Source organism: Thunnus thynnus, chromosome 18 (genome assembly GCF_963924715.1).
Source record: "Thunnus thynnus chromosome 18, fThuThy2.1, whole genome shotgun sequence".
Classification (NCBI taxonomy): domain Eukaryota; kingdom Metazoa; phylum Chordata; class Actinopteri; order Scombriformes; family Scombridae; genus Thunnus; species Thunnus thynnus.
The window spans coordinates 14,299,419-14,311,772 of NC_089534.1; the positions used below are offsets into that span (position 1 = coordinate 14,299,419).

Below are 12,354 nucleotides of genomic sequence, written 5' to 3' on the forward strand. Positions count from 1 at the left end.
AAAAAGAAGTCCAGAATCTGGCAGCCAGTTACAGAAACATGCAGATATGTATATATACATATATATGTTTAAGAAGAGATATTTTTTTCTCTTTCATAGATCATTTTAACATAGAAATCGTGCAGGTTAAGCATTCTGTGTGTGTTTTTACCCTCAGGGTGCATCCTGTTTACACAGACAACACAGACTAGAACAAATCCCACTGAGAGAAAAACAAAACAGGGGAAGACGTGGTACCAAAGCAGAGCTCCATTTAATAATGAGTGAAAAGACAAAAGAAGCAAAGATGAGCAAACAGATTGAATCATCAGGAGATGAAAAGGAAAAGATTGGAACAGTGACTTAAGGGAAAACAATAGAAAAAAGGTGAATAAAACAACATAATACTAAAGTCTCGTGAAAAAAAGATTACACAGTGAGAGATAGAGAGACAGGAGGAAAGATAACCTTGATGAGAAGGAAGAGCTGGCTTAGGCAGGCGAGCAGAGACAGAAGGCCCCGCAGGACACAGTCATCCATATCCCCAAGCTATGAAAGGAACACACAGAGTGTGATGATGGAGGTAGGGAAAGGAGGGGAGGGACAGTGAGGGATGCGTGATGGGATGGACAGAAGGCGAAAAAAAATGTAGCAAGTGGGATGAAGATAAAAGGAGGAAAACAGAGATGAGTTGTAAGGAGGATGAAAGAGGAAAAGGGTGGGAAAAAAAAAACATCAGAGAGAAAAGACATCCAGGTAGCGGGATGAAGAGGAAAAAGGGAGAAAAAGGAGAAAGAAAGGGGTTAAAAGCTTTAAAAAGAGCAGTTAGGACCAGAGAACAAGTGAACAGAGCAAAAGAGAAAGAGCCGGCTTTTTGATGCTGCAATTATTAGTATCAGATTGATGATACATTGTGAGGGGGCATGACATCATTCTTCACAGGTATTGAATTATCAGGCTTTTCTGCCAGTGAATGTGTACGTCCGTCTGTATGTGTGCAATAATGGTTAGGTAATGAGCTTTTCTCTGCCTGAGGGGTGAAACTCTAGAGTTACTGCAACCAGTTGAACAAGATTTCACAGCAGCGTTTTCAGTATGAAATTCCCTGTTTTCTTGTTCTATTCCAATAAACCAGTACAGAAGGAAAAAAAACAAACATTATAAATCAGCTTTTGATTCATAATACAGCTGTAATCATATATTGATGACTTTGACTTTATTTTTGCCATGTTTGTGCTATTTTGAAAATACCCGACTTCTCTCCTGAATTATTAAGTCAATACAGGTTTCCAAAAGAGTTTAGGGTCTTAAGAGCCAATTTCCTTTTTTTTTTTTTAAAGGAATAGGTCGAAATTTTGGGAAGGTGAGAGTTAAATGAGACGATTGCTACCACTCTCGTGTCTATGTTAAGTATGGAACCAGAGCCAGGAGATGATTAGCATAGCTTAGCATAAAGACTGGAAGCAAGGATAGAAAACTAGCTAAACTAGCTTAGCAGAACTTCTAATGCTAACTAGTTAACGTGTTACATCTCATTATTTTTATCTGTACACAAATGTAAAAAACAAAACAACATGTGTGATTTTACAGGGAGTTATGCGCTGTAACTAACGCCATATTTCACATGCAGGCATTACAGTGGTATCTATCTTATCTTCTAACTCATAGCAAGAACCAGTACCATACCAGTATGTTTACAAGTTGTAGCTGTTGAATTACAAATGGTGTGTTCTTAACATCTTTGCTACATACAGTACATGCTGATACATTTTTAGGTTTTTTGAAAAAGTTTTCATACTGTTTCCAGCAGACATTGGTTTCCATTATTTCTGTGTAGCATGAAAATCAATTAGCTGACTCTCATATATTGTGTAATCCTTAACAGTGAACATCAAGTCCGCATCCATATTTTTGTTAACCAAATCCTGGATATATATCGGAGAGCTATGCAGCTAAACTCCTTCAAAGCTTCAAAACATCACTTAAGAAACCTGAGGGTGATGATGCAGATGCTACATCCACGCTTTTCTACAGTCTACGGTAAGAACTTTTTTGTAGTAGCTCAACTTTACTATCCTGGACTATTCAGAGCCACCACTGACCTTAAGCTCTTTGTTGTACTGCTCCATCTGGGCCAGTTTGTCAGTGGTTTCCCTCTCCAGAGCATCAAGCTGGTCTTTCAGTCTCCGGCAGTTAACACCCTTCTCTGTCACACTTCCAGTCAGAGAGGTCAAAGTCACCGCTACAAGGCAAAGATCAAAGGTCAGAGATAACTGACAGAAGACATACTGTATATACAGCATATATATATAAAACTGCAACTTCAGGAAGGCATTTGTTACCCACATGAGAGTTTGTTGAGACTAATGTTTCTCAGCTTCTCTGTCAGCTGCTGTTGTTCTGGGACCAGCAGCGAGAGCTTCCTCTGCCAATCCTGTGGCAAACACATACAGAGGATCAAAAACATAGTCATGGGAATGATTTGAATGCGATTGGTTTGACAGGGCAGAAGAAATAAAACAAAGACATCTCTTCTCACCTCAAACTGAATCTGCAGAGTGTTGATCTCTGCGATACGTGCCTCCCTCTTCTGATTAACCAAGTCCACCTCTGCTTTCTGAATCCGCCTCTTGCTCTGGGCGTCACGCAGGCGGTCTGAGATCTGCTTGTGCTTGTTGCCCTGTGAGACCAGTAGATTGATATCAGTGTGTACCCATTTTGTTAATTAATTCTGCAAGACTGTTAGCGAGTGTTTGTGTAGCCTCACCACAGCCGCCAGCTCCAACTCTAGACTCATCTTTTTGGCCCTGAGTCGGGAGATTTCATCCTGCTCCCCCTCTCTCCTCCTGCCCAGCTCCTCCTTCTTCCCACGCTCCCACTCTTCCCTCCGCTGGCGTTCCAACTCCTGCTTTGCTGCCTGAAGATACAAACAAAAACGGTCATCGGACGCAGTGATATAGATGTTATGTTCAGCATCTCACAGGTGAGGCTACCTCTCTCACTCACCTCCTTCCTCTCCAGCTCCCTTAGCCTCTCCTCTTCCCTCTGTCTCTCCATCTCTCTCTGCCTCTCCAGCCGCCTTTCCTCCTCCAGCCTCCTCCGGTTCTCCTGCTCCCTGGCCTCCCTCTCCCTTCTTTCCCTTTCCTCTCTCTCCTCCCTGTCTCTCCTCTCCCTCTCCTTCCTTTGCTCTTCCTCCAGAGCCAGTCGCCGTTTCTCCAGCTCGGCGCTGCCTCGCACAAAGTTCTCCTTCAGCTTGTCCTCAAAGGATACTAAGAAGAGGAGGAAAGATGTATGACAAGGAAAGATAAGAGACTGTCAAGCATAACAAAACATATATTTTATGAAACAAGCCATACCACTGCTCTTGGTCTTTTGTGCAGGTTCTATCTCTGCTGGTTCTATTAAACAGGGAGTAATGTAAGGTCCTGTTCCATTAACGAGCTCACTGGACTTGATTCCTCCTCTGAAACAAGAAAAAAGGAACGTCACTCTGCTTCATTAATGAATACAATAAATGTGTCAAATTGTGTGTGGGTTACCTTAGAGAGGGAGGTACCAGGTCTTGAGGCAGTGTGAGCGGTAGAGGTCTACCAGTTTTAGCCATGTCCACCAGGTGCATGGCCAGAATGAACTCGTCAGCTCGCAGCTGACCATCCTTATCCACATCTGCCAGGGTCCTAGAGACACACAATAGAGTAAGTCCTACAGTAAGGCATTAAAGCTGTGACTTGTAATTCTTTTTGGTTAGAGTATCATGATTTTAGAGCTTTTAAAAGATATTTTTATGTCCAATTGGGGACAGAAAAAGCTGCAAACACAAGCTTGACATATGATCACTTCATAAAGTTATGTGTTAGCAACATTAGCATTCATTTGGAGTCATATTTCCACCTGGTAAATGTAAGTCCAAAATTCACCCTCTTTTAAGCCCTGGTTTCCATCCACTAAGGGGAGTATCTGTCTCTTTAGCAGCTAAATGCTCCGCTATGTTCAACCAACTAGTTGCTAACTTTGTCTGTCTGTTGTTGACAGTTTTGTACTAGTATTAATACTGTAGATGGTATAAATTAACTTAAAAGGCACACACACAGGCAGCGGAGTGGTTGTATCATACATACTGTACATACATACATGGGTAAACACATACACACACCTAACACTCACCAGATGGTAGCTAGCTGAGTCTGTGTCAGGTTGGATGCAATCAGTGCATTTCTAACCTGAGGTCCTGAAAAGTGAAAATGACATCAGAAACTTCAGCAGAGTAAATTCTCACACCAACTGATGAAGACAAAGTGTTTGTGTGTGCATCTGACAGCCAAGTTCTGTCAAGTGGGGTGAAGAGTAATCATAAGAGCACATGAGTGCATGAGTGTGGTGTGTCAAACCTCCATGAGACCACTCATGAGCGGTCAAGAAGTCCTGAGAACCTCCTGTTTATTTAGGTTGGAGTGTGTATGTGTATGTGTGTGTGTGTCGTACCTGACAAGTAGCCACTCATGAGTTTGTCTAGCGTGTTGAACTGCTGCCGGTACTTGAGTCTAGAAGCTTGTGGAACGGCCCAATCACTCAAACCCGTCTTCGGAGAGTTACTGGCCAAGGACGTGGTGGAGGAAGAATTTGAGCTATGAACCGAGAGAAAGAGAGGCATGTCGATATACCAAGATATCACCTAAAGGGAAATGACACAATAATATTATGTGGTCAGCGTTCCCTTTCTTCCTGCTATTCAAACCTCGACTTAAATCCACTAATTGCTCGGTGACTCCCGGGTGTTATTTCTCAGCTCTTAATTAGCTGCAGAGGAAGCTGGTGCAAACCCCCACACTGACAATGACTCTCTGAAAAAAGACAGCGTTATACCCTCAGGCTATGATAATCAGCCATTCTGTTTTTATTATCAACAATGCCTCTGCAAGAATAGCAAAAGGATAGGCTGGGTTGATGATGTTCATATGAGAAGAATGTATTTCCTTTTTTTTTTCAGTCATATAGCTGGTTGGAAACTTGCAACACTCCTCTGAAATAAAAGTCGAGGTTTCAGGGAGACAATGGGGGATAAAGTGTGGGAGTCTCCCTGTGCCCTGGGGCTGTTTTCTGTGTGTCTGTGTATGCATATGAGAGTGTGTGTGTGCATGTGTGAATTAGTGAACGAGGGCTGTAACCTTCCCTCATATTACAACTTGTTATGGGTCTGGAAACAAAAACAAGAAAGAACAATGTGTCACAATTAAGACAGGGAGGTTAAAGTGATCTGGGTAGCTGCTGGACCAACCTGTATTTGACTTCCTGGCACTCTGGTGCCCTTATTGATGCTTGTCTTACCATCTACGCCTGAGGTCAAGAGTTTTTGTACGAAGCACTGGACTATTCAAAACAATGAAATCAGATACTACTCCCATCCTTTTCCCAAACGACACAAAACACCATGATGAGGATTAAGGGCGACATTAGATACTACTGTCGTCTTTTTACTGGAAAACTGGCTCACTGCAACTGCACAAAACCTCCCAGACACCGGTTTCTTCTTTGTTTGCTCCTTATTACGTCCCACCAGTGTAAATATTCCAGGCAGGGTTTCGGTGCTACAAATCCCTTTAGTTGCCATTTCATATTTCCGCTTCACTTTGAGCTAACATTCATGGCTGATAACTGGACGCCAGCTGTTAGTTAAACTGGCCTACAGTGCTTTCAAGTGCAGTACTAAAATCCACTGGTGACAAATAGAACAGATCGCCTAAAAAACTGTACATATGTTACATCTCCGTTACTTTTCTTCGTTTTAAAGACATCAAACAAATTTCACAGCGATCGTGACTTCTCCATGTAAAAATGCCATTTGATTCCTGTTCTCCTCTAATGCTTGTGGCTTTGAACAAGCCCACTTCCTACTGTTGCCAACTAGAACATCTGATTTCAAAATGCCCTTCCTGCTCTGCCTGTTATCTAACTGGTTCATCTCTGCCTGCATTCTGATCCTCAATCCCTTTCCTGCAAAAACTCTGCTACTTTATAAGCACTGAACTAATGGGCTGTCTGCGTGTGTGAGTTAGACCAGTGTTGTAGCAGCCTTTTCCCTTAAAACTACTGCATAATGAATTGTACATTTTAAAGTGATAAAACTTGGAAATGACCTACTTGGTTCTAAATTTATGCTTCAACAGGACCATGACGTGCAAAGTCTGATAGAGTACGTGTGGTTTTTGCAAATGGCTTCAGGATAAAAAAGAAGGATCATACTGATCAACTGTAGATATGCTACATGTGCCACTTAAAAACATTGTGGATCCAAACTGAAGTACAAAATAAGCTGCTAATGGTGCAGTATGTATTTATTTACACTCACCTGCTGGATCCAAGGTCCAGAAGAGAGTTGGCCTTTGACATGCCGGTGGATGGAGAAAACCCCATGGGAGGAGAGAAACCAGAGAGTGGGAGTGCTGAAAAACAGTTGGGGGCAGTCAGTTAGTGGTTAAACATCATTTTGACAAATTCAAGGTGATGTAATGTCTGAATGCGCCTATGCGTGCATGTAAATTCATATAGTATGAGCATAGGTTTTTCTTATGCAATCAATCTTTATCATACAGCAAAGGTGCGGTTGCCCTTGAATGTGTGTGCATCTAATCTTATCTCCTCATACTTTACAGTCGCAGCACATAGAGCTCCAGCAGCAAGGTTATTGACATCTGGCTAAAAACAAAGCGATCACAGTTGTCTGCAACCCCTGTGCTAAAGAGGGTTAGCCTCAAGAGCTGTGGCACTGATATCGTTTCATCAGCAGATGGATTCGAGATAAAGATTGAGGGAACATCAAATAATAGAGAAATTTCACACTCGCTCATTAGATTGCTCATTGCACTGCCAAAAACTGTACTTTTAAGAGATAGAGTGAGATTAAAGAGAGCAGCCAAAGGACAGATGGAGGAGGTGAGAGATGAACAGAGTAACATAAAAGAGAAATCCAAAAAGAAATACTGATAAAATTAGTATTTATATGTGCACCCACACTTGATATCAATGACTGTTTTTTATCTAATAGGTACAGTAACAGCTGTGAAGACAGTGTGACTCATCTCCTTGGTAATGAAAAGCTCTTACTGCATACCTAAACATACACAAATACTGTAAATATAGATACCTCGAGTGTCATGCATGTGTGCACCTTGAGACAGATAGAAGATCTCAGGGAAGAGGTAGACTGATAACGTGAAGACCTTTCATGTTGCATGTATAATCCACACTGCATTAACACTGCGTCACTGAAGCTCAAGAGCTGAATAACTGACCTGAATACACTAAATATTGCAAACCAGGATTAGGCTGCTCCTTCTATTTGTAAATCCATTACTAAGTTTGTGCATAAAGTTTCCCTAAATCTTAGAAACTGCTTGCTAGTTTCATTTGTGATTGGGTTGCAACATTAAAACTTTGAAAATGTATTTGCTACTTAGGACATTAGTAATGTGAGAATTGGTTTTTTAACACAGCAACCTGTCAAAAATAACACATTTAGGGGAGAGAGCAATAAATTAAATGTTAATTGCCAATCCTTTCTAAATTTAGGTATGACTTTGTTTTATTTATACAATATATGGAGAGACCAGTGTGTCTTCATTCAGTGTTTTCTAACTCAACCGACACCATTTAGTCAGATGCTATTAGCATAATGTTTAGCATAATTTAAAGTATGTTGTGTGTTTATTTGAAGCTTCCCAGTTTTCATTATTAAAAACATTCTGAGTAAGTGTCAGGTACTATAAAGTATGTCAACCATATCATATTATCTCTTTTACTCTTCACTCTTAACGGGTCATTTGTTAGCAAGCTAACGCTAACTTTGCAAGTTAGCAGCACCGAGCAGTACATTTATACCAACTGTACCAACTAATCTCTATATAAGAACTAATTTGTGTGGTGCAATCTGTTTGACTTTAGTGATGTGTAATCTCCACTTAGTAAACACTTACTTTATAATTAAGCTAATTTTAAATTTAGGAGTAGCTGGTGCAACAGGCTCCAGGGGCCTTAAGGGTCGTGTCCAATATTGAGTAATTTTACACCAAGTTCAAGTACATAAAAAGATGAGAACATGCCTGAGCACATTTATCCTTGGACCAATTTTATAGACTACCTACAATTATGTTCCCAGTTATAGCTCTACAGAAGTGGCTTTCTTTGCATGTGCACAAGTTAATATAAATAACCAAGCACAAGCTTCTTATCTATGCTATTCAGTGCTTTTTTTAACACTCATGTTCCTCTCTTTTGCATATAATCTCAAAATGACATGTGCTAGTGAAATATCCCGGTTACATGAAATGAAAATTAGTGTAGCTGAGTGGATGGGTGCTTATCTGCTAATCAACGTATGTCTTTATTTGACCAAACAGCAGATCAGTGTGGTTCCACTGCAGAACCAACCTGCACTGTTGGGAATAAGAGGCGGTGTGAGGAGGTTGATATTGCCGTTGGGGAGTCCAGAGTTTCCAAGGGTGGTGATGAGGGGCAGAGTCATTGATGGCACCAGGGGTTGCATAGAGGGCATGAGGGGGTTAGCCGGGATAGGTGTTAGGATGGGCATGGCTGACATAGTTGACATGGATGACAGACCAACTGACAGGTTTGGCATAGAACCCATTCCTAAAAGGAGGAAACACAGGCGGAGATGAAAAGTTTAATTAAAAAATGGGTTATTTTCACTTTGGAAAAGACACATCTGCTGTGTTATTTGTGTCAATCAAGGACCTTCATCGCCTTTATTCTTCAAAAGCTACCATGATTTTATAAATCAATCATTTCAAGAGTAGAAATATACTGTATATATTAAAACATATAATTATCTCCTTTTGAAGTGAGATTCTTCAAATGTATCAGTTGCATTTACTCGGTCATTGACAAAATTGTACTTGAGAGAGGTTATGTAGTAAGAGAGAGAGTTAAAACATAGTGGTTTTAAAATTGGAGTGCAGTAGTAATCACTTCATTTTTTTTTTTTTTTTACCAAAACGTGCTGATGAAGGGATGGTTGAAGCAGAATTAGAGATGGGAGGCTGCTTCATGATGATTGGCAGAACGGAAGGTAAGTTCCGCCCCTGAAGTTTGAGTTTTATGAGCTTCATAGCGATAGAGAACTCCAGTCTGTCCATCTTCCCATCGCTGTCCATATCAGCCAGGTTCCTACAGGAGAGAGAGAGCTGAGGTATTACATCATCTGTTTATAGCGAAGGGTGTATTCCTTGTATTTTTTCCTCCTTTATTGAGACAATAGAAAAGGCGAGAGTGACACAGGGGACAAGGCTCCGGTGGATTGAATTCCAGTCTTGTTATTCATACAAACAACGCACACACATTGTCTAATCTAATCGCAGTACACACACACTCACTTTCTCCCCCCCTCTCTCTAACACACACACACAGTTTACTAGGTGGGGCAGGCTGTGAAGGAAGTAAGCCCTCAATGGGACGTTCAAAGCAGGCCGAGAGGACCAAACTAACCTAGACCAAAAAGAACCTACTGACCCACTCTGGCTCAACAATAAATTTTGGATAATTTAGGTTGACAAAGTTGTTAGTTTGTTCTTACCAGATCTCAGCCAGCACAGAAGCAGGCAGACCAGACTGGAGGAAGAATTTCCTGGCTTGTTCTCCTGCAGATGGACACAAATGTTTAAACTCACGTTGATGCTACAGCTGGATCACTAATGGCACTACCGGATGTTCATAATTAACACGTATTTAGTTTGTTTGTTATGATGACAGCCTACCTGAGACATAGCCAAGGATGGGGGCGAGGGTGTCAAACTGTTTGTCGTGTTTCCCCCTCTCCTCTGGAGTGATAGCCCACATACTGGCTCCACCTGGACAAAAACCGAAGTTTAAAGTTATTCAAATTTGCAACGAAACAGCATTTTAAAATCTTGTTTTCAAAAGTGCACTCTGTTGAAGCGGGAGTAGAGGCTCGGCAAAAACAAAATAAGAGATCATAACGTGTGAGCCAAGAGAAAATTTGTTTACAAGCTGAAAAATATATTTTTTATTTCATCTTGAAATCTTGAATAACAGACATCAAAACACAATAAAAAAGTAACAGAAAATGCGACTAAAACCACTAAAAAAAGTTATGACGGAAATGCAAAGTCCCAAATGCATGCATACCACACATACATTGCAATGGGCCGTGATTAAATACACAATGTCCACAGCAGTTACTGCTACGACTATGGGAGAAGAACATGGATACAAGGAGATCCTGCTTTCTTGTAATACACTACTAGCAAAACATTCACTACTAGGATGATATAACTTTCTCTATAGAAGAGGAAAGCTCAACAGTTTTAACCATAATGTATGTGTGCTCCGCTCCACCCGTCAACACACTCACAAATGCAGCAACACATTGAAAGTCCCAAAAGCAGAAATGCTAATACAGAATTAAGTATACAGTATCTTTTTTCACTCCACCATCCAAAGAGTCTGTATAATTTCCAACCCAAATGAGAATTCCTCCCTCAGATGAAACCTCTCTCAGCCAGCTCCCGACAATGATTAATGTATAAAAACGTCCAGTCAGCTTCTTTCACTCTTGCATATCTCAAGGTAAGCTCAGGGTTGGCCATGAATTAAATATCAAGTAAAATGTGCTGGGTGAGGCGTATGAAACTCAATTCTTACTCAATTTCATAAGATGTATTTAATGGAGCGGGATGAAAAATGGCAAAAATCAATTAATCATGAGGGAATCCATGAAATTAATGAAATCATAACATAATCATGGTATACTTTCTCATTACTTGAGAAAGTACTCGCTGTAGAGCAGTTTTTAAGAAGAGGATTGACCGTGTGGACATGATGCACAGATGGATCTTTCCATATGGTGGTAGCTGAATGGAAGAGAGAATTATAGATAAGGAGACAATGACAGATAATTAGTCCTGACATCTGAAATAGAAAAAATACACAATAGAAGAAGTTGAACTAGGGTAGCTAAGGGATGGACTAGTGTGTCTACTATAAACTACATTCAGAAAGTAGACACGGGTAGATTGATGTAACAGCCAATGCTACAGATGTGGATAGTTGAAATGTCACAGAATTAACTGAGAAAAATCAGTGGAAATGTTTTCTATCAGCTCTTACATAGCTCACTTCCAAACCAGCTCATCTTCCTTCTGCTCGACAGGGACAGACGGGCTTCCCTGATGCCAAGTGCTGTTACCATAGCGATCACAGTGGAAACAAACCTCAAACAAAATGTTTACAGAGGTTTTTCACAAAACTGATTTTTAGTATGGAAAGAAAACAACATGTTTAGTTTGTTAAGAATATTTCCTTCAAATTTGTAATCCTGCCATTGGCTAAAAGCTCCCGTGAACATTGAACTAAATAAATGATGTACCAAAAGAAATAAAAGACAAAAACATCAATAGAAGAATCTAACTGGAGACTAAGCCTTGGATATAACAAGAGCTGTCATAAGAAATTATGGAAACAAAAAAAAAATTGTTTGTATAATAACATGAAAGGACAGGAACTAAAGGAAAGAAATGGACAAAAATTGTATTTGGGGAGTAACACAATAAAAACTGTGGAAGACTACATTTTGGCACAGGATCTGGGCCAGTATTTAAACACAACCCCGGTTTAAATGAGCTTACTTCACAGATGTTACTGCCTTGGTATATTGTTTTATTATTATATGATTTGTGCAAACAGTTAACACACATGCTATGCTAGTTATTTCTCAGCTTTTGATCTACATATGAAAAAACAAGACAATTGTCAAGAGAGAGAAAGATGAAGGGATGTTCTTTGTTCCTTATCTCTGTTAGATACAAAAGATTCAGAGTAGGAATGAAGTCATAAAGCTACAGACAAAAACTACTGCATTTTTTGGTAAAATGGTAATATTATTACTGGAAAAAAAATACAATTCTTTGGGCTATTATGGGTGTATGTCTTCATAGAGCTGGTATCCAGGCTGTAATTTATTCACCAGTTTCAGGAAATGCCACCCTGCCCATGATGGAACTTCCTCCCCCAACCCAATGCTAACCCAAACACCCCATCAGAGCTTGCCTGACTACACACACTCTGAGAAATGACACAATGGATTGCTGAGCTTCAGTTACAGCACAGCAGTCCACTGTGTGTAGCCAGAATATTAAACCGGAGCAACTGTGGAATTAAAGATTCAACTCTTTCCTGAATGTATGAGCAAATACACTCAAAAACTACCAGCTGTTACTGAGAGAGTGTGTTTGTTACAAAGCACTCGGCCCGATCACCTTGAGCTGGTTTCTGTATCTAAACAAACTCACTCTACCTTTAATCACCACGATAACACCTGTTCAGGTATATGCTTTTTCCCTGACA

The 12,354-nt window shown here is 40.4% G+C and overlaps 1 protein-coding gene across 4 annotated transcripts in view; it reads right to left on the bottom strand.

Annotated features, from left to right (window-relative positions):
• itsn2a (intersectin 2a) overlaps nt 1–12,354 on the bottom strand; it is a 35,379-nt gene that overhangs the window by 14,204 nt on the left and 8,821 nt on the right. For all 4 annotated transcript variants that reach the window (XM_067571620.1, XM_067571619.1, XM_067571617.1 and 1 more), the window contains 14 exons: nt 9,747–9,839; nt 9,566–9,629; nt 8,984–9,159; nt 8,404–8,622; nt 6,326–6,419; nt 4,462–4,604; nt 4,144–4,207; nt 3,519–3,656; nt 3,336–3,442; nt 2,986–3,248; nt 2,747–2,896; nt 2,519–2,659; nt 2,326–2,413; nt 2,082–2,221 (listed from right to left, as the gene is read on the bottom strand). In XM_067571620.1, the coding sequence (XP_067427721.1) occupies nt 2,082–2,221; nt 2,326–2,413; nt 2,519–2,659; nt 2,747–2,896; nt 2,986–3,248; nt 3,336–3,442; nt 3,519–3,656; nt 4,144–4,207; nt 4,462–4,604; nt 6,326–6,419; nt 8,404–8,622; nt 8,984–9,159; nt 9,566–9,629; nt 9,747–9,828 (1,869 nt within the window). In that variant the 5' untranslated portion in view covers nt 9,829–9,839. The remainder of the gene's footprint in view (nt 1–2,081; nt 2,222–2,325; nt 2,414–2,518; nt 2,660–2,746; nt 2,897–2,985; nt 3,249–3,335; nt 3,443–3,518; nt 3,657–4,143; nt 4,208–4,461; nt 4,605–6,325; nt 6,420–8,403; nt 8,623–8,983; nt 9,160–9,565; nt 9,630–9,746; nt 9,840–12,354) is intronic.